Here is a 21,920-nt window from a genome sequence, read left to right as displayed (position 1 = left end):
CTTTGATACTCTTCAGAAAATATTGCCCTTAGACAGATATAAACAAGGTGTTTTCCTAGGTTGGGCATGGTGGCTCACACCTGTAATCCCAGCACTTTGGGAGACTGAGGCGAGTCGATCGCTTGAGGCCAGGAGTTTAAGTTTGAGCCTGGCCAACATGCTGAAACCCTGTCTCTACCAAAAATACAAAAATTAGCCAGGAGTGGTGACGCATGCCTATAGTCCCAGCTGCTGGGGAGCCTGAGGCAGGAGAATCGCTTGAATCCAGGAGGCCGAGGTTGCACTGAGCCGAGATCGTGCCACTGTACTCCAGCTTGGACAATAGAATGAGACTCTGGCTCAAAAAAAAAGGAGAGGGGTGTCGGGGTGCAGCAGGCGGATCACGAGGTCAGGAGCTTGAGACCAGCCTGACCAACATGGTGAAACCCCATCTGTACTAAAAATACAAAAATTAGCTAGATGTGGTAGTGGGTGTCTATAATCCCAGCTACTCAGGACCTGAGGCTGAGGCAGAAGAATGGCTTGAACCCAGAAGGCGGAGGTTGTGGTGAGGAGATCTTACCACTGCACTCCAGCCTGGACGACAGAGCGAGATTCTGTCTCAAAAAAAAAAAAGTTTTCTTTTTCCCTTTTCCCTCTGGGGACTGGTGAACCCAGGGGTTTTACCTAAGACTTTTCTGGGCACAGTTGTTTCCTTCTGGCCCTAGGCTCTTGGGAGCTGGGTGTGTGGCTGCCTTTTGGATCTCACAGTCAGAGCCTGGGCCTGGCCATTTCTGGAAGCTAAGTGCTTTGCCCTTGCTTAAGGAGGAGCAACTTAAGCTCCGAAAGTAGCAGGACTGCTGGGTCAGGGGTTCTGGAAAAGTTGGGTAGAAATTGCCCTGCTGTTGTCTCACTCCTGGCCTAATGGCTCAGACCATTTTAGATGTCAGGAAGTGTAACAGTACGGTGCATTTATCTTGGTGAATAATGAATGAGCCCAGGGAAGGTACTGTACTCTTCCTGGTGAATTATTTACCAGGAGCCTCTAATTTGAGAGTTCTCCATTATAAATGGTCTGAATCTGGTATATATAGAGCTTCCGCCCCTCTCCTTTCTCTCCCTCTGGCCTTACCAACAGACAAACTGTAACCTTCAGTATCTAGTGTTACCTGGGCGGTCCCCAAAGGGGACTGAATCTGGAGTCCCTGTGGCTTCTGGGGCTGGGCAGGGCTCCCCTGCTAAAAATACAGGACAGACCTGCCAGGGGCAGCTGGGGTAAATGTGGGGCTGGGGCCTGCCCTGCAGGTATGGGGGATCCTGTGTGTGCACGCATGTGTGTGTGTCACTTGTGCATGCTCTGTTTCTTGTCCGTTTGTCTCTGTCTCTCTATGATTCTATGTTTCTTGATCTCTATCTCTCAGTTTCTCTCTGTCTGTATCTCTGCATGTTGATCTCTCACCTCCTCCATCTGTCTGCCGGGGCCTGGGTCTCACATTATCTGTCTGTCTGTCTGTCTCTCTCTCTCTCTCTCTGTGTCAGTCTCCCTCTCTTTCTCTCCCTTCCCCCTCTTCTTCTCCCTTCCTCCCTGCCTCTTCCCTTCTCTGTCTCTCTCAATCTCTTCTGTTCCCTTATCTCACCTCCCTGACTCCCTCTGTCTCTCCCTGTCTCTCTCCCATCTCTGTCTGTGTGACTTTGGAGGTCCATAAGAGGCAGCCCCTGGAATGGGGGCACAGCCAGTTCCAGGCTTGAGTGAAGCCAGATCTCGGTGCCTTCCAGACCCTGATTGAAAGATCGAGGGAGTAAGCATGAAATAAACTTTAGGTTTTTGTCATTTTTTTGGCTATTCAGTTCAGCAATTGCATCAGCCCCCCTAGGAACCCTTTCCCGGCCATCCTTGTGTGCTTTATGCTTTATGTTTCTACCCGAAGTAGGTCATCCTTAGGCTTTTGGCATCTGGTGATGAGTTGCAAGATTTTGGTGTTTTTAAAAATAACTTCTTTGGGAGGCCAAGGCGGGTGGATCACCTGAGGTCAGGAGATCAAGAGTGGCCTGGCTAACATGGTGAAACCCTGTCTCTACTAAAAATACAAAAATTAGCCGGGTATGGTGATGGGTGCCTGTAATCCCGGCTACTCCGGAGACTGAGGCAGGAGAATCGCTTGAACCTGGGAGGCAGAGGTTGCAGTGAACTGAGGTCACCATTGCACTCCAGCCTGGGCGACAAGGGTGAGACTTCGTCTCAAAAAAAAAAAACAAAACTTTATAAAGAGTTGTTTCTGTCCTTTACTCATCAGTTTGTATTTTTTCATCTGTTGTTATTGATTAGAAGATTGAAATACTTATTTTGCTATATTTAGCCAGAATGCTTTTTCTAAACAGCTGATTTTTTTTTTTTTAAGTATGACTGCTTTTGGTTATTTTCCTTAAAAATAAAGGAACAATCATCAGTAATGCAGTTAAGAGATTAAATAAAATTAATGCATTAAAATATGCATTAATACTTAAAATATAAACTTACTAGAAAGTTTATATTTTAAGCAGTAAAATGGAGTTCATAAGGAGTCTAGGAAGTATCTGGGATGATCTGATGGTTTGACTCTAACCAAACAGGTGGCCTGTCCCCATCCCCCCACACCCCAGGGCTCACCTAATAACACTGGGCTGGCTCCTCTACCTGTGAGTAATATTTGAGCAACAACCATGGCTGTGGTTGATGCCTCCTGCAAAATCTCTTCCCCTCCTTGCCGATGCATTGTTATCCCAATGTTTTCCCAGCCGCAGAGATGGCTGTGAGGGGAGCTTTTGATGGCAGAAGCAGATCTGCTTTCAGAAGAGGGCGGTGGGGGCAGGCGCAGTGGCTCACGCCTATAATCCCAGCACTTTGGGAAGCTGAGACAAGCGAATCACTTGAGGTCAGGAGTTCGAGACCAGCCATAGCCAACATGGTAAAACCCTGTTTGTACTAAAAATACAAAAATTAGCTGGGTACCGTGATGGATGTCTGTAATCTCAGCTACTCGGGAGGCTGAGATGGGAGAATCGCTTGAGCCCAGGAGGCGGAGATTGCAGTGATCATTCCCATTGCACTCCAACCTGGGTGACAGAGCGAGACTCCGTCTCAAAAAGTAAAATAAAATTTAAAGGGAGCAGTGGGTGCTGTGCAAAATCCTGCCTCATGCCCCTCCTCTGTGGGTCTGGGTCCAGGAGTATACCCTTGCCCTTCCAAGCACCTGCCTCTTCTAAGCCCCCTCCAGCCCCCTCCCTCAATCTGGAGTCTTCTCTTTGTGTCCCAGGTTAGGCCTAAAGTCTGGCCTTATAGGCCTGAGTGGAGCAAACTCCCTTCTAAGACCCCTACCCAGAAAGAAGGATTGGTTTCCAGAACAGCTGCTGTCCAGACAGGTGGAGACACTGTGCTCACCAAAGGAAGGGTAGCAGGAGGGGCCTTTGGGAGAGGGTCTGTGGCTGTGCTCCTGGCCAGCTGGCCAGCCATGACAAGGGATGGCCAGGCTGCCCAGGAGTGTGTTCGCCTCCTGTACATGTGCTGACATTGCCTCGTGTGCCCGCAGCCCACTGCCACAGGCCCTGGGCGGCTTGTGCTTTCCACATCACAACATAGCAAAGTGATTTCCTCACATTCCTCACTCTTGTCTGCTCCGGGAAGTGGTTTGCAGAATGCTTCTAAATATAAAAGTATGAGGCTGACTCTTATCCCTTTGAAACCAGCTGAGGTCCAGCCTCTAGTGACTTTTTGGGCTTGAGAGGAGGAGGAAGAAGGCCAGAAAAAACTGGTTTTGTGTGTGTGTGTGTGTATGTGTGTGTGTGTGTGTGTGTGTGTGTGTGTACATGCATACGTGTGCATATAACCAGTATCGGAGTGTACCCAGAGGAGTGGTGGAAACAGAGTAGGTGATAGAGGCCAGGGCTAGGTGCTGGGGCATGCAGAAGAGGGTGTAGACTTCAACTATGCTTGTTCGTTTGTTTGTTTGTTTATTGAGACTCAGTCTCACTGTATTGCCCAGGCTGGAGTCCAGTGGTGCCATCTTGGCTCACTGCAACCTCCAACTTCCAGATTCGAGTGATTCTCCGGCCTCAGTCTCCTAAGTAGCTGGGATTGTAGGCGCCCAGCACCACGCCTGGCTAATTGTTATATTTTTAGTAGAGATGGGTTTTCACCATGTTGGCTAGGCTGTTCTCAAACTCCTGACCTGAGGTGATCTGCCCGCTTTGGCCTCCCAAAGTACTGGGATTATTTACAGGCATGAGCCACCGCGTCTGGCCTAGACTTCAGCTATGGACAGCTGTGTTCAGCCATTTGTTTAAAAGAGCATTCATTTGCTTCTCCCCCAGAAAAGCCCAATACATGGATCTATTGGGGAGAAGAGCAGGATGTAGGAGAAGACCACAGAGAAGGATCCTCAGAACATAGTGCTGAGTATGAACAGTGAGTAGGAAGCAGGTGAGATATCTTGCAGGACAGTACACATGAGTAAGAAGTACCTGCCTGTGGAACACCAACCACTTTTTACAAGAGCACATGCAAACGAAAGGACTCACATGAAGCACAATAGATTGGTTGCGGAGGGAATGTGAGTGAAAGGGAATTAATGAGTGAAGTGCAAAGCAGCCAGCGCAGCATCACAGAAAGAAGCCAGCCTTGGGAGCCAGACAGATCCCTGGTGGCTTCTGAGCCTGCCATTTACTGGGGCATCCTTGACTCCGGTTTCCTTGTCTGTAAAATGAGGCTGATGGTGGTGAGGGTTCTCTGGATCAGAAATGCGTCCTTTAGGCTGGGTGGCTCATGCCAGTCCCAGTCTCTCTGCCAGGTGGGAGGCAGAGCACTTTGGGAGACCAAGGCAGGCAGATCACTTGAGGTCAGGAGTTCAAGACCAGCCTGGCCAACATGGTGAAACCCCGTCTCTACTAAAAATACAAAAATTAGCCAGGTGTGGTGGCTGTAATCCCAGCTACTCAGGAGACTGAGGCAGGAGAATCACTTGAACCCGGGAAGCAGAGGTTGCAGTGAGCCAAGATCATGCCATTGCAGTCCAGCCTGTGCAACAACAGCAAAACTTTATCTCAAAAAAAAAAAAGAAAAGAAATGTGTCCTTTATCAGACAGAATCCTATGGATTAAAAAAAGAAGGAAAAGGCAGTGTGTCTGCGCACAGGATCTGGCAAGAAGTGGGCAGTGAGAGGAACTAGGGCAGCCAGAAGCAGGTGGTCCGATGGGCCTTTTTTTTTGAGGATGGAACTGCTTCTGCGATTCAATATAGCGGTCACCAGCCACCTATGGCCCTTGAGCACTGGAAGTGTGGCTAGTGTGACCAAGGAGATGAATTTTCAATTTTATTTCATTTAAATTAAATTTAGGCCAGGCACGGTGGCTCACGCCTGTAATCCCAGCACTTTGGGAGGCCGAGGCAGGCGAATCACGAGGTCAGGAGTTCAAGACCAGCCTGGCCAACATGGTGAAACTCCATCTCTACTAAAAATACAAAAATTAGCTGGGCATGATGGTGGGCACCTGTAATCCCAGCTACTCAGGAGGCTGAGGCAGGAGAATCACTTGAATCTGGGAGGTGGAGTTTGCAGTGAGCTGAGGTCGCACCACTGCACTCCAGCCTGGGCAACAGAGTGAGACTCTGTCCTGAAAAAAAAAATTAATTAATTAAATTTAAATAGCTTCATGTTGCTAGGGGCTATTGGACAGAGCAGGTTTAGGAATATTTTAACTTTTTTCTCTCTCTCTCTCTCTCTCTCTCTCTCTATATATATATATATATATATGTATAAATTTTTTTTTTTTGAGACAAGGTCTTACTCTGTCACCCAGGCTGCAGTGATGTGATCTTGGCTCACTGCAACCTCCACCTCCTGAGTTGCAGTGAGTTCCATCTTCTCACTCCAGCCTCCCAAGTAGCTGGGACTACAGGCAGGTACCACCACACTTGGTTTATTTTTTGTAGAGATGGGGTTTCATCATGTTCCCCAGGCTGGTCTCCAATTCCTGGGCTCAAACGATCCTCCTACCTCAGCTTCCCAAAGTGTTGGGATTATAGGTGTGAGCCACCACAACCAGCCTATTTTAACCTCTTAGAAGCCAGAGAGAATTTTCCTTATTGTATGGCATTGAGGCCACCTATCCCCAAGGGTAAGGTGGGTGAGGCAGGCTTGGTTGCAGGCAGGGTGTAAAAGGCATCCTCCCCACCACCAGGAATTTGGGGTGAACTGCCGTGGTCACTCTGGCCAGGTGTCTGGGCTGTGCTTCTCAGCCTGGATTATTAGTCTCCCAGGTGGGAGGCAGAGATGGGTGAAAAGGGCTCATAAATTGGAATTTATCAGAGTTTTCTGAGCCCGTTTTAAAAATTAATCATTAAACTAAGGTTCAGTACAACCAGTCCAAGGTAGTGGTCCCCGGCCTGTCCAGTTTACCCCCTGCCTCTGCTGGAAGGACCACAGGAAGCTGGCTCTCAGGCTCCACCCTGGCATGGTTCTCCATGGTGGACTCTGAAGGATCCTGCACATCGGAACCCCTGGGAGTTTGAGACCTGGGAGTGCCCTGGGTCTGAACTCCTCCAACGAATGGCTGTGGAGTCCACAGAAGGTCTCTTCCCATCTTCCCTGGGTGATCAGGGGCTGGACTCCTTGTCCTCTTGGATTGGTGGGAGCACTGGCTGAGCACCACGGAGGTCTTCCTAAGCTTGTGGCTTATTTCCCGGTCTCCCATTCCTGCAGCCCTGTCGCCTTCCCTGGGATGTATATTATGTCTGCAGGCTCTTCACTGGCGTCTTCAGGAGACAGCTGTCTGCTGTCTGTCTCTCTCCTCTTGGGGCCAAGAACAGATCTGTTCGCAGGCATGGAAGGTGCTGAGAACTAGTGGTTCCCCTTGGCAATTCTGTTCCAGATCTTCCTCCCCGCATTCACCTCTGGAAGGGGTCTCCTTAGGAGATCCGAGGGCTTTTGAATCCTGGGTTCCACGGTTCCTTAGAATTTCTGAGGTTTTTAACTTTCCTGAAAAATAGGCAGACTTTTGTGTGTCTATACTTAATGTGAATTTCATTTAAATATCATAGGGTGGGACTGTAGGCTGATAAAGTATTACTAAAATTGGTTTCAAGGCTACCGTTTTCCAAATGAGAAAACTGAGACCCAGAGAGGAAAATTAAGTTGGCCAAGATGGATAAATGTAGATGTAGGACAAGATTTCAGTTCAGATGGACACTTGAGTGACTTCATTTCCCCATGTGTGCTCTCAGGGTATTTGCTGCATGTCCCAGGCACCAGGGGGCCACAGATGTCTGCCCTTCCCTCCGGCTTACTAGCTGGGGGGATAAAGCTCTCAGTCACAGCAGAGGCAAGAGTGTCAGGGTATTCCAGGTAGTGAGGTTTCCGTGCAAGCGTGTGGCCAAGGCAGGTCTCCTGGGGAGGCTGCGTGGGGCTGAGCTGAGGAGCAGAGCAGCTCATCAGAATGATGCTGGATCCCTGTTTGCAACCCCCAGCTGCCTCAGACCCCGCACACCTGCTGTTTGTTAGGTCTCTCTTAATCCCTCTTGGGCCTGGTGCTGCGTTTACCAAGTGGGCTCTGGGGACTGGCTGTGCGGATGGTGGGTGGGGGAGATTCTAGGGAATGGGCCCCCCTTTCTTTCTTTTTTTTTTTTAAATAGAGATAAGGTTTCGCCATGTTGGTCAGGCTGGTCTCAAACTCCTGACCTCAGGTGATCTGCCCACCTTGGCCTTCCAAAGTGCTGGGATTATAGGCGTGAGCCACCGCGCCCAGCCGGGCCCCTCTTTCTGTAACTACCTCTTCGATTCATTGCAGCCAGTCTAGTGTTAGGTCTTGGTGACTGTCCGGTTGCATGCTCTCATTTCTGTAATTTTACAGATAGGACTGCCTGGGAGGAGGTGGCGATTGGCCAGGGTCACCCTGGTGAGTGGCTGTATCAAACTAGAACCCAGGTTTCCCTAACTTGTGTTCCTTCCATCTCCTCACACCACCTAACTCCAGCTGCGTTTTTCATTCATTGCTACTTCCTTGGAGACTCCTCCACACCCATTTAAGGGTCACTTAAATGGGTATAATGCTTCCAGCCTCAGTAGAGGACAGGTGGGGTCTAAGGGCTGATGGTGACCCCTGGCTGGGGAGCACCTTATGCCATGTTGCACATTTCCGGCTGCCTTTTTTTTTTGACTATGTTGCTCAGGCTGAACTCCTGGCCTCAAGGGATCCTTTTGCTTCATCCTCCCGAGTTGCCGGGATTACAGGCACTCTGTCTGACTCAGCTGGCTGGCATTTTTGTCTCTCTGTGCTTGGGTACCACGTGATACTGGACCCAAGGCCTTACTCCTGCCGTTAGAGGTTAATCTGCCCCTCCAGGGCCTCCCGGGAGTGGGACAGGCAAGTCTGAGTTGTGGTTTTTACCCGGGATGTAAGAACCGGCCTCTGCTAAATTGTTTCTGTCCCAGTCCCTGGTGATTCTGTTCTGTTTCCAATAATCTGGATGTGGGAACCTCTCCAGATACTGATACTGGGTCCCAGGACAGAAAAACTCAGCAGGGTCCCTGGCTCTGCTCCCTCTTGCCGTGATTAGGGCAGGGGCTGGGATGGATTTTGGAGGGCTCCTGTTGGTGAACCTGGGGCCTTTTGTAGACCCTGGGAAGACAGAAGGGGAACAGAATTTTGTGATCTGCAGCTCACTGGGTCTTGGAGTCAGCTTGTCTATCTTCAGTGACCTCTGAACCCTTATGCTCTGGGCTCACCATCAGTCTGGGTTGCTTACACTGAAACTGCATACAGTGTACTGGTGGTAGTCAGGGGAGACATTCTAAATCCTCGGAGTCACAAATACCCCTGCAGCATTTTGTGTTTCTGCCAGCCTGGGTGAAAGGGAGATGACCGGACTTACTGTTCACTCAAGTGACTTATTCCTTCAGCAATTGAGATTGTTCTTCAGAACAGTACAAATGTGGCCAGGTGTGGTGGCTCATGCCTGTAATCCCAGCACTTTGAGAGGCTGAGGCAGGAGGATCACTTCAGCCCAGGAGTTCAGTACGAGGCTGGGCAACCACTTCTACAAACAAAATTTAAAATTAGCTGGGCATGGTGGCACATGCCCGTGGTCCCAGCTACTCAGGAGGGTGAGGGTGGGAAAATCGCTTGGGCCTGGGAGGTAAGGCTGCAGTGAGCTGTAATTGCACCACTGCACTTCAGCGTGGGCGACAGAGTGAGACCCTGTTTCAAAAAGAAAAAAAAAAAGTCTCTGGGCCTCACACCTTTGGAGTGGCACAAGAGCAATTAAGAGTATGTCAGTCAAATCTTCAAGGTATGTGGTCTGCAGTACAGTGTACTGGCCCCTGGGGGAGGCTTTTCAGGGGCTGGGGAGGCTCCCTGGGCCCTCTGACTTGGCCCCCTCAGAGTTTCCAAGTGGTGGGGACTTGAGAGGAGATTTGTCTTCTGTGGGTCAGGGAGCCCCTGGGCTGCTTCTCCTGCCCTCTGGCCTCGTGTTATCTCCCACTTTGGGAAGCTGGCAGACCTCTCCCTTGGGAGTCTGTGTGTGCCCTACAGGAGCCACCCACCTTGGCCTGGTCTCTAGGGGCCATCTGGCATTCAGGATATGCCCTATAGGGACCTGGGCTGTGAGGCCAGAGACTGAGTCTTTTTCTTTTTTTTGAAATGGATCTCGCTCTGGCTGGCGTGCAGTGGTTCAAGCAATTCTCCTGCCTCGACCTCCAGAGTAGCTGGGATTACAGGCATGCACCACCACGCCCAGCTAATTTTTTTGTATTTTTAGTACAGATAGGGTTTCACCATGTTGGCCAGGCTCGTCTCGAACTCCCGACCTCAGGTAAAGCTCCTTCTCATCCTCCCAAAGTGTTGGGATTATAGGCGTGAGCCACCTCGCCCAGCCAAAGGACTGAGTCTTTAGTGTGGTGCTGGTGTGGAAGAGTCAAACACATATGTGTGGCTGGTTGACTTTGGGTGTGGGAGAGGTCCTGCGGTCACTCACACAGTCACCTTCCACCATGCAAAACCCCCACGCCTCTGTGGAGCACACTCCTGGAGGACTTCTGGGTTGGTAGTGTCAAGTCCCTCAACCAGGGTCTTCCAGGGTCTTTCTATCTCAGCCTGGGCCTGAGACATCTGAAGGATGGCATTTTCTTTTTTATTTGAGATGGAGTCTTGCTCTGTTGCCCAGGCTGGAGTACAGTGGCACGATCTTGGTTCACTGCAACCTCCGCCTCCTGGGTTCAAGCAATTCTCCTGCCTCAGCCTCCTGAGTAGCTGGGATTACAGGCATGGGCCACCACATCCAGCTAATTTTTGTATTTTTAGTAGAGATGGGATTTCACCATGTTGGCCAGGCTGGTCTCAAACGCCTGACCTGGTGATCTGCCCGCCTCGGCCTCCCAAAGTGCTGGGATTACAGGCCTATATAGGTCCTGGGGGTGTTTCCTAGACCAGGAATTCTAGCCCCTGAGAGATGAGTAGTTGACTGGCCCAGATGGGTCCTTGGATCGAAGCAGACAAAATTAGAGTGGGAGTACTTAGGAAAAACTTCCTGCTGCTCTCTGCTCTCTATAACAATTGTGTTTACACTTATGTGTGTGTATACACACACACATATACACACATGGACCGGCTGGGCCCGAGCCCAGAGAGGAACACGGAGAGTGGGCATCAGACCAGATGCCGGCGGGGGTGGGGGTGGAAGGCGGGTGCGGGAGACGCAGGCAGAGTGAGTGTCTGCATATAGATGGCTGTTAGGGAGCCAAGGAAATGGCTTGGAAAATGTCCTTATTGGGTGTTTGCAGCTCCGGCTTTGTTGGGGTCGGCGCCTGGTGTGGGCAGATGGCCCTGCCCTCCTGTCGTTGCCGAGGGGCTTCTTGCCCGCTGAGCCCGGGGCGGCAGGCTCCTATCGGGGACGCAGCACCCTCTGTGCTTTGTGCTGTGCATGGGCTTTGCGAATGTGAACCCATTAGCCCCCACCCAGCCTTGGTGGTGGAGCCGCTGTCCCCATTTCACAGCCAGGAAGAAGGGTGCAGAGGACACACTGAGGTAGCGTCATTAGGAAGCAGCGGGGGCAGGGCTGTTTGGCAGCCCCAAAGCTACACATGGAGCTGGCTGCCTCTGGGGTCACATGGCCTGCATCTCCATGGGGGCTTGTGTGCAGTGGAGGGGGTTGCTTGGTGTGGCCTGGCAGCGAAAGAGGGGGCAGCCTTGGGAAGCCCAGGACCTTTCCCAGACCACAGTCCTGGGGGCATCCTCATGGCAGGGCGAGGGGACGGGAATGTGCTGGTGACTACATCACCTTGAGGCAGGTGCCACCTCAGTCCCGAAACGCCTGCCGTCTTCTCCATCATTGCTGTCCTCCGTTTCTTGTTGTTATCAGCAAAGCTTCTGACAAAGCAAGAGCAGAGGCCCTCACTTCCCAGCTCCTTTCTTGGAGTCTGACCTTTCTGCCTGGGCTCCTTTGTCTGCTTCTGCATCTGCTGCCCCTTTGCCCAAAACAAAACAGCAGACCAAAGCCGGGTGCGGCGGCTCACGCCTGTAATCAACACTTTGGAGGCCGAGGTGGGAGGATTGCTTAAGCTCAGGAGTTCAAGACGAGCCTGGGCAACATGGCAAAACCCTGTCTCTACAAAAAACTAGCCGGGCCTGAGGTCCCAGCTACCTGGCAGGCTGAGGTGGGAGGATCACTTGAGCCCTGGAGGTCAAGTCTGCAGTGAGCCATGATTGCACCGCTGTACTCCAGCCTGGGCAACAGAGTGAGACCCTGTCTCAAAAATAGCCCAATACCAAACGCAGACCAACGTCCCCTTCTGCAGGCCGGGCAGAAGGCCAGGCTGGGCACACCACAGACTGTCTTCTGAGCAAACACGGGTGCCGTAGTCCTGGGTCAACCTGTATGAGGAGCCTCATGGTCGAAGTGCTTATAGCAGGGGCTGGATCCTTGGAGCAGCCTGGGAGCTGCATTCTCTGCCTTTTGAAACATCTAAAGTCTGTCCCAGCCAAGCACTAACCAGGACATGCTGTGAGCTGACGTCAGGACAGAGGGCCCCTCGGGGCCGGCTTTGATGTTTCCCAGGCCCAGTCGTTGGGGCACAGGGGCTCTGAGTGGCAGTCTGGGAATGCAGCATCTCTTACCACAGCTATGGAGCAGCCTGCTCCCAGCCCCGGGAGTGGGTCCTGGAGGTTGAGCTGGGGGTGGCCGAGGCTGAGCTGGGGTCTCTCTGAGTCACACTGTCTCTTCTCCCAGCTTGGGTTTCTGTGGCAGGTGGTCTGTGGTTCCTGTAAGCCCAGTGCCCCTTCCCCTCCATCCCACTCGCCTCCTGATTATTCCCTTCAAACTTCTCTGCTGTGGTGGCTCCTCCCCTGTTCAGGGTCTGGGAGTGGCCCTGGGGCTTGGCAAGTGGGGAGCTTTCTAATCTTCTTAGAATTTGAGTCCTTGAGCAGGAAGGGTGATCATGAGAATATTAACAGTAGCTGCCATTTACTGAAGGTGAACCCTTTGCAAGGCACTTCGTGTGTGTTTCCAGGTTTACAACTCCTGACAGCCTTGTGAAAGAGGCAGAGGAAACTGAGACACAGTCTGCGTTACTTGCCCAAGGTCAGACACTGAGTGCAACAGTCAGGATCTGAGCCCAGCCTGTCTGATTCCAGCCCCTTAACAGCTTCTCTGTGTGGGCAAGACTCCTGGCTCCCCACCATGTCTGCAGAAGCTGAGTGGGGGCTTGCCTGCACCTCGAGGGCAGGTGATCTCTCTTTGGTCTTTGACGAACCTCCTAGAGTTCTGGGTCAAAGACCGTAGGATTTTGGGTAGATCGCCGTAGCTCATGCCTGTAATTCCAGCATTTTGGGAGGCTGGGGCAGGTGGATCACTTGAGATCAGGAGTTTGAGACCAACCTGGCCAACATGGTGAAACCCTGTCTCCACAAATAGTACAAAAATTAGCTGGCCGTGGTGGCATGTACTTGTAATCCCAGTTACTCCGGAGGCTAAGGCATGAGAATCACTTAAACCCAGGAGGCGGAGGTTGCCGTGAGCTGAGATTGCACCACTGCAGTCCAGCCTGGGTGGCAGAGTAACACTCCGGCTCAAAAAAAAGAGAAAGGTCCTAGGATTTTGGCTAGTCACATTTGCAGAGGCCCACTGGGGATCAGTCTGATTCTGCCCATCTGTGTCATGAGAGGTGCTCCAGAAGTACTCCGTGCACCAGTTCTTGTCCCACACTTCCTTTGAGGTCACTTCAATTCAGGCAGTGCTTGCTGGGTGCCTTTGTCTGCAAGAGGCGTGTCCACCCCACTACCTGGCAGTGGGGAATGTGACTCCTCATTGTAGGATCAGATACTTCTAGGGTTGTTTCTGAGTCCCTGAGCAGGGCTGGGAAGAGCATAGGGTTGGTTACTTTGGGTCGTGGTCCTGGCTCTGCCGCATGTGAGCTATTTGATCTTGGGCAGATTCTTTCATGTGCCTGGACCTGAGTTTACGCATCTGTACCACAGTGATGAGCAAGGGCAGAGCCCTATTCTTGTGCATCATTTGGAAATGTGGAGGGGTGTGTTTGGATTGTCACAGTGATGGGTGTTCAGCAGTGCCAGGAGGGCAGGTTTGTCGACCTGAGCAGCGGGTGGGATAGCCCACGCAGAGAACAAACAGTGCCATCCAGAGAACCAGCAGTGCTGCACTGAGAAGTAATGGGCTGCTCTGAGCAGCTTCCAGCTCCATGGCTGTGTTTTGTGTCAGGAGATGAGGGCTGGCACCGCTGAGCGTGTTGGGAGATGGGCCAACCCCAGGCGCAGCCTCTCATCTGGACCCAGCCTAGGGGGTCCTGGAATTGTCTTGACACTGACTTTATGAGGAGACTGATTCTCGTACCCTCAAGAACAGAACCCCACCTCCAGGGACTTGGAAGGGTCTCTCTGGGCCAAGATTAGTTTCCAGTGGTTTGGGAAGGGATGGAAAAAACCCTGTTAGTCCCTTCCCGCCCTTGCCCAGCCAGTTTGGCCCAAGGCAGAGCCTGCTGCTGCGTGTAGTAGTCCCAAGTGGCTCGTTTCTTCTTCCGGGGGTGGGGGATGGGGGATGGGGGGTGGGAGTCCTCTTCTGTGTGCAAGGCCCAGTGGCTCCAGGCCTCTGTAAGGCACCCACGTGGGCCAGGAACGAAGTCCAGTGTGTTGCTCCTGCCGCCGTCGTAACCATGCCATCCACCTGCCCGGCTCTGCCCTCCGCCTCCCTAACCCATCTGCCGTGCAGTGCAGGCTTCTTCCTCTTTGTTCCCACTGACTGCGGTTCCACCTTTGGTTGCGAGGCCCCCCTTGTCCAGGGCGTGCCCCTGGCCGGAGCTGAACTATAACGGTGCAGGAGGGGGAAAGGCTTCAAGTGGAAATCTGAAACAGCTTGGCTCACCTCTTAACACAGAGAAGCTGGCCTTGGCCACAGATGGATTCTCAGGGCTACAGAGCAGGACGTGGGCATGGCCTTGGCTTGTCTTTGGCAATAGCCCAGGTTTCTAGAGAATATTGGCTTATCCGGTAATGGGGTGGGTTTTCCCAAAGAAGCGTCTGGGAAATGTTGGGCTGCAGAGCATTTGTGGGTGAGATTCAAAGCATCCCCAGTCTGTGGCCACCTCTGATGCTGGCACCGTCGAGGGGTGTGAGTGAAGCCATTTTTCCAAGGTACTGTTTGGGTCATAATTTAACTTTGCTGAACCTCCTGAGTCTGGATGGTGGGGAAGGTAGCCTGCTCCTCAGCCAGGCATCAAAACCTCCTGTGATCTGATCCTGCAGGCCCAGGCTCTCTTCCTCTAGGAAGCCTCTCTGTTCAGCCAGCCCTCAGCGATCCCCTCTTCCTTTGTGCTCCAGAGCCACTACTGCCTGCTCACCCCATTCATTTGGCATTTACATGACTGTCACTGTGTCTTATGTGCCCCTCTAGTCTTGAGGACTCTTGAGGAGAGGCTACGGTGTCTTTGTATCCTACAGAGTACTCAGCACAGTTGAAAAATTCTTCCGGGGGCTGGGCGTGGTGGCTCACACCTGTAATCCTAGCACTTTGGGAGGCGGAGGCAGGCAGATCACCTGAGGTCAGGGGTTTGAGACCAGCCTGGCCAACATGGTGAAACTCTATCTCTACTAAAAATACAAAAATTAGCTAGGTGTGGTGGCTTATGCCTATAATCCCAGCTACTTGGGAGGCTGAGGCAGGAGAATCACTTGAACCTCGGAGGTGGAGGTTGCAGTGAGCTGAGATTGCGCCACTGTGCTCCAGCCTGGGCGATAAGAGCGAGACTTCATCTCAAAAAAAAAAATTATTCGGGGGATTCTTGGAATCGTGGCATCATGATTCTTCACAGCTGCGGTTATTGGACGCCTCTTGTGTACGCAGCCCCTTTCCTCCTGTGTACCTGTGTTAGGACAGAGGCTGCAGCTCCCCCTGACCCTGCCTCTCCCCTGTCCCCATCTACAGGTACCCAGGCGGCCATCGTCTTCATCAAGCAGCCGTCCTCCCAGGATGCACTGCAGGGCCGCCGGGCGCTGCTTCGCTGTGAGGTTGAGGCTCTGGGCCCAGTGCATGTGTACTGGCTGCTTGATGGGGCCCCTGTCCAGGACACGGAGCGGCGTTTCGCCCAGGGCAGCAGCCTGAGCTTTGCAGCTGTGGACCGGCTGCAGGACTCTGGCACCTTCCAGTGTGTGGCTCGGGATGATGTCACTGGAGAAGAAGCCCGCAGCGCCAATGCCACCTTCAACATCAAATGTGAGAGCCAGGAGGCTGTGCCCAGTCCCCCTGTCAGACCCTCAACTATGAGCCCTGGGGGACCCCTCCCTTGCCTCAGCTTCTCCCATTTCCAGTTAAATGGGGCAGGCAGAAGGCATTTATTATCAGCTCTTTCTGCTCACGTGGATAAGAGGAAATTAAAAGTTCTATTTTTTCCAAAAATTTTTTCCTTCAAGTCTGGGTCCCATTTATCTGCTGGATGCTTGTGCAAATGGAAAGGGCAGCTGAGCGCCTGGCCAAGTGTCAGGCTTGACCTGCCAGGGACCAGGCAGGCACATAGTATCTGGTACCTGCAGCCCCGGCCTCAGCCTCCAGGACTTCCCTGTGTCTGTCGGCACAGAGCCTCGAGGTTCCATGGCTTCCTGCCTGTCCTCCTTGCCCTCTGCCTTCCCACCCTTGCCCTGCTCTGCCCCTCACTGCAACCGTGGCCTCTGCTACAGGGATCGAGGCGGGTCCTGTGGTCCTGAAGCATCCAGCCTCAGAAGCTGAGATCCAGCCACAGACCCAGGTCACACTTCGTTGTCACATTGATGGGCACCCTCGGTAAGGCGTCAAGGAGGTGGGGATGGAGAGGGTTATTCCAGACAGGGATGTCTACCCAAATCCTGGACTCTATGCAGATGTCACCTTGCTCCATTCTGTGACCACTCCTTCCACCACCACAGTGCTCTTTACCCTCACCCAGATGTTGCCCTATGCTGGCCCCTGGTGACCTGAAGAGGGGGCCACATTGTGTATAGAACTGAGAGATCTAATCTCAACTAGTTTCTGCCCCTGAATCAGAATTACTGTGTGCCCTTATGCAAGTCCCTTCCTCTCCCCAGGCCTCATTTCTCCATGTATAAATGGAACGGTCTAGCCCTGACCCTCTGATTCTGTATCCTCTCCACTGGCCACTGAGTACCCCCTCCCCCACTGCTGACTGTGTCTGCCCTGCAGGCCCACCTACCAGTGGTTCCGAGATGGGAGCCCCCTTTCTGATGGTCAGAGCAACCACACAGTCAGCAGCAAGGAGCGGAACCTGACGCTCCAGCCAGCTGGTCCTGAGCACAGTGGCCTCTATTCCTGCTGTGCTCACAATGCTTTTGGCCAAGCCTGCAGCAGCCAGAACTTCACCTTGAGCATTGCTGGTGAGCCTGGGGTCAGGGCGGAAGGGATGAGGTGAGTTCAGGAGGGCCTTACCACCCAGCCTGCTCACTCCCCTATCTTTCCCTCTCCAGATGAAAGCTTTGCCAGGGTGGTACTGGCACCCCAGGACGTGGTAGTAGCGAGGAACGAGGAGGCCATGTTCCATTGCCAATTCTCAGCCCAGCCACTCCCAAGCCTGCAGTGGGTCTTTGAGGACGAGACTCCCATCACTAACCGTAGTCGGTAAGGCATCTGGCCAGGAGCCTTCCAGTACCGTGCACCACACACGTGCGTTCTCTAGAAGCGGGTGCGGTTCATATCACAGACATCACAGATTTGTATGTGTATTCTTTCAGATTTCCAACAGACACACTCACATGTTTCGCTGTTACAAAATGAGTCTAACAAAGGGAAGAGTCTCTAGGAAGAGCCCTTTTCCAGTTTGCACAGAGGCACTCTGAGCTAGTGGTGGTTCCACTTCTATCTCTCCACTGCCCACGTGGGTCTTCTAGGATGGAAGGGTAGAGACCCCAGGGATGAGAGAGGCACAAGAGACCTAGGTGTTCATGCAGTCACAGTCTAGATAGCACGATCCAGTGTGGCAAAGACATTTCTCTCTCTCATACACACATACACACACACTTTCTGGAGGAAGCAAACACCCCTAGAAGGTTCTGGCCCTGCTACAGGGACTTCTGTTCTTGCCTGGACCCTAGGAAAGCATAGAACACCTTTGCAGTGTTGGGCATGACCTTGGTCCTTGGGCGTGTGGCTTTCTAGGGTAGGGGCTTGGAAGCCACTTGGCTTCAGCCCTGAGGACATCATCCGTAGCCCATCTGGTGTGGCTGTGGGGTTTCTGACCCTAGGGCTTGGTGCCCTATCAGCATGGCCCTGCGGGAAGGTGGCTCCCCTGTCTTGACAGTTCCACATGGGGGTTACTCTGTGTATTAGTCCGTTTTCACACTGCTGATAAAGACATACCTGAGACTGGGCAACTTACAAAAGAAAGAAGTTTAATCGGACTTATAGTTCCACATGGCTGGGCCAGCCTCACAATCATGGCAGAAGGCAAGGAGGAGCAAGTCACATCTAACGTGGATGGCAGCAGACAAAAGGAGAGAGAGTTTGTGCAGGGGAATGCCTCTTTTTAAAACCATCCAATCTTGTCAGACTTAGTCACTATCATGAGAACAGAATGGGAAAGACTTGCCCCCATGATTCAATTACCTCCCATTGGGTCCCTCCCACAACACGTGGGAATTATGGGAGCTACAATTTAAGATGAGATTTGAGTAGGGGCACAGCCAAACCATATCACCATGTCTCTCACCTGCACTGCCATTTGCCTCATCACTTCCAGAGCTGATCTCTGTTGAACACACAACTGCACGTGCACCTGAGCAAGCCTATACAGGCACACACACCAGCGTGGAGAGTTAGCTTCCTTTTCTCTGCCCTGTTCCTGGTCAATTCCTTCCTCCATTTCCGACTTTTGCAGAAGTAGGCCTATTGGCCACTTTTTCCAAATGGCATTCTCCCCTCTGCAGCCCCCCACACCTCCGCAGAGCCACAGTGTTTGCCAACGGCTCCCTGCTGCTGAGCCAGGTCCGGCCACGCAATGCAGGGGTCTACCGCTGCATCGGCCGGGGGCAGAGGGGCCCACCCGTTGTCCTGGAGGCCACACTTCATCTAGCAGGTGAGTCTTTGGCTCTGGGGTTCTGACATAGGGGCTGCCTTTAATATTATTGACACATAGAGATTTAGGGTTCTGTTTTTACTCAGCAGCTTAGAGTGCAGGGGAAGAAAAGGATGCTGGGGGTAGGAAGATGAGGTGCAGAGGGCTGCAGGGGAAGGTTTGTGCTGGGAAAGGGCCTCGGCTTGCTGTGGGAGAACATCATGTACCCTGAGACCCACAATAATCAGGCTGTTCCTCCCACTTATATCCTTGCAGAGATTGAAGACATGCCACTATTTGAGCCACGGGTGTTCACAGCTGGCAGCGAGGAGCATGTGACCTGCCTTCCCCCCAGGGGTCTGCCAGAGCCCAGTGTGTGGTGGGAGCACGCGGGAGTCCGGCTGCCCACCCATGGCAGGGTCTACCAGAAGGGTCACGAGCTGGTGTTGACCAGTATCGCCGAAAGCGATGCTGGTGTCTACACCTGCCACGCGGCCAACCTGGCTGGTCAGCGGAGACAGGATATCAACATCACTGTGGCCAGTGAGCACCTTTGCCCTGAAGGCCAAGGAGAGGTGGAGGGGAACCCAGGTCTGGGTGTGATGGACAGAGGCTTCCCTGGTGCTCACCGGAGGCCCTCTCAGTTCTGGGCCCTGTGGGTTTCAGAATCAATTCACTACCAGGAGTTGGAGTAGACAGTGGAGAGCCAAGCACAGGGGCTCAGGTCTGTGCACCAGAGGAAAGAGCGATGGACTGGGAGTCTAGAGACCTGGGTCCCACTGTGCTTCCAATGTACAGAGTGACCGGTAGCAAATCACCCACCCTACTAGGGTTCAGTCTCCTCATCCGTAAAATGGGGCCAGTAATCTACTACCTACCCCAACAAGGTGGTTGGAAAGGTGAAATGAAGTAGATGAAAATGATTTTTCTTTTTCTTTTTGGGGAGGTAGTGGTGGAAAAAATTATAGGTGATTTTTAATTAGTTTTAGTTTGTTATACTTTTCAAATTTCTTTACTAAACATTACTTATGAGAAAAGAGGGAGAGAAAAGCAAGAAATATGACTGCAGGTACACATGGTAAACCTTTTATCGCCTTACCACAGGCATAGGGATTCATTTGTTTACCTGTTTCTTTATACCATGCCTTGTTCTAAACCTTTTGTGGTAGTTTAAAAGGATACACAGTAAAAACTATAATATGCACACAGAAACACACACGCATATGCAAACTGTTTTGCAGTCTGCTTCTTCCACTTACCTTTATATTGCTAACATCTTTCCGAGTGGGTAAATTTGCAAAAAGATTTGAATATGAAAGTGGCTTTGTAAATGTGAAGTTGTGATGCTAGTATCCCCAGTAGGATACTGAAATCTCAGAAGACAGGTGCCCATGCTCAGGCACATGATTCGGGTGGGAATCACAGCACACCTGTAACGGGTGCTCAGGACACTCACAGTGCAGGCACAAAGGCAAGACGCACAGTCAAGCCTTCCTCCAGTCCAGGGCTGAGAATCACCTGCTTTCATTGGGCATACCTTTTCTTTGTTTGTTTGTTTTAATTTGAGATGGAGTCTTGCTCTGTCGCCCAGGCTGGAGTGCAGTGGTGTCATCTTCACTCACTGCAACCTCCACTTCCCAGGTTCAAGTGATTCTCGTGCCTAAGCCTCCCGAATAGCTAGTATTAGAGGTGTGTGCCACCACACCCGGCTAATTTTTGTATTTTTCGTAGAGGCAGTGTTTTACCATGTTGGCCAGGCTAGTCTCAAACTCCTGATCTCAAGTGATCCTCCCGCCTTGGCCTCTCAAAGTGCTGGGATTACAAGCATGAGCCACCACGTCCAGCCACCATTACTTCTTTGAACATCTGTTTCCTTAGCTGTAAAATGGGTGTTGGAATACATACCTTCGGGGTTTGTTTTTTGTTTTTTTAGAGATGGGGGTCTCACTCTGTTGCCCAGGCTAGAGTTCAGTGGCTCACAGCAATCCTCTCCGCTCAGCCTTCCAAAGTGCTGGGATTACAGGCAGGAGCCACCACTCCCTGTCTACCATGGGGGCTTATAACTAAGATAATGTTAACTAAGTTAATTAATGTGACAATTAACTAAGATAACGTTCAAAAGATGCTGGTGGCTGGGTGTGGTGGCTCACACCTATAATCTCAGCACTTTGGGAGGCCAAGGAGGGAGGACAGCTTGAGGCCATGAGTTTGAGACCATCTTGGGCAACATAGCAAGACCCCATTTCTACGGAAAATAAAAAAAAATAGTTAAGTGTTGTGGTGCATGCCTGTGGTCCCAGCTGTTTGGGAGGCTGAGGTGGGAGAATCACTTGAGCCTAGGAGTTTGAGGCTGTAGTGAGCCGTAATTGTGTCACTGTACCTCAGCCTGGGTGGCAGAGTGAGAACATGTCTCAAAGGGAAAAAACAATGTGCTGGCACCTGGGTCTTCCTTAAAGGAAAACTTCTGCCTTCTAAGCAGCATGGGGCTTCTGAACTCAGGGCTCAGAATGGTATTAGAATTTCTTGGAGTTGGGTCTTTTGGCTTTGGAGACCTGTGAAGCAGCCTTCACTGTTTCCTTCCTGTCTGTCTAGCTGTGCCCACATGGCTAAAGAAGCCCCAAGACAGCCAGCTGGAAGAGGGCAAACCCGGCTACTTGCATTGCCTGACCCAGGCCATACCCAAACCCATAGTTGTCTGGTACAGAAACCAGATGCTCATCTCAGAGGTGAGAAAGAAGACTGTTGCTATCAGGTGGGCGGTGGCCTCCCTCCACCTGCTCTCTTCTGTGCTCACCTCCACAGCGCTCTTTGCCTGGAGGTGGCCTCCAGGGAGAGGTGGGTATGGGTTCAGGCTTTGAGGCCTCTCACCTGTGCTGCAGGACTCACGGTTCGAGGTCTCCAAGAATGGAACCTTGCGCATCAACAACGTGGAGGTGTACGATGGGACATGGTACCGTTGTGTGAGCAGCACCCCCGCCGGCAGCATCGAGGCCCAAGCCCGTGTGCAAGTACTGGGTGAGCCAGCATGTCTTGGGGGAGCACCCTTCCTGGTTAGGCAGGAGAGGAAAGGGGAAAGAGTGGCAAGCCTGGCCCTGGCCTCTCCAGCGGCCTCAATTCCTCCTCTTTCCACTCACCTTCTGCTGAGACAGAGAAGCTCAAGTTCACACCACCACCCCAGCCGCAGCAGTGCATGGAGTTCGACAAGGAGGCCACAGTGCCCTGTTCAGCCACAGGCCGAGAGAAGCCCACTATTAAGTGGGTTCGGGCAGGTGGGTACAGTGCTGGCATAGGGTGGGGGCAGGAAGGGCAGTCCACTGATGAGATGCATACCTGAGGGCCAGCTGGGTTCCCCGCATTGTGCCAGGAAAT

General features: G+C 52.1%; 1 protein-coding gene across 1 annotated transcript in view; it reads left to right on the top strand.

Annotated features, from left to right (window-relative positions):
* The window catches only part of PTK7 (protein tyrosine kinase 7 (inactive)), a 79,416-nt gene that overhangs the window by 37,747 nt on the left and 19,749 nt on the right, over positions 1-21,920 (top strand). Inside the window, exons 5-13 of the mRNA XM_064360379.1 lie at positions 15,440-15,727; positions 16,189-16,291; positions 16,688-16,878; positions 16,969-17,119; positions 18,424-18,572; positions 18,828-19,094; positions 21,144-21,277; positions 21,431-21,566; positions 21,701-21,820. Coding sequence (XP_064216449.1) covers positions 15,440-15,727; positions 16,189-16,291; positions 16,688-16,878; positions 16,969-17,119; positions 18,424-18,572; positions 18,828-19,094; positions 21,144-21,277; positions 21,431-21,566; positions 21,701-21,820 — 1,539 coding nt within the window. The remainder of the gene's footprint in view (positions 1-15,439; positions 15,728-16,188; positions 16,292-16,687; positions 16,879-16,968; positions 17,120-18,423; positions 18,573-18,827; positions 19,095-21,143; positions 21,278-21,430; positions 21,567-21,700; positions 21,821-21,920) is intronic.

The sequence above is a fragment of the Aotus nancymaae genome, unplaced genomic scaffold (genome assembly GCF_030222135.1).
Source record: "Aotus nancymaae isolate 86718 unplaced genomic scaffold, 86718_ANA_hifiasm-v0.15.2.pri h1tg000040l, whole genome shotgun sequence".
NCBI lineage: Eukaryota > Metazoa > Chordata > Mammalia > Primates > Aotidae > Aotus > Aotus nancymaae.
This window is presented reverse-complemented; position numbering and strand designations above follow the sequence as displayed.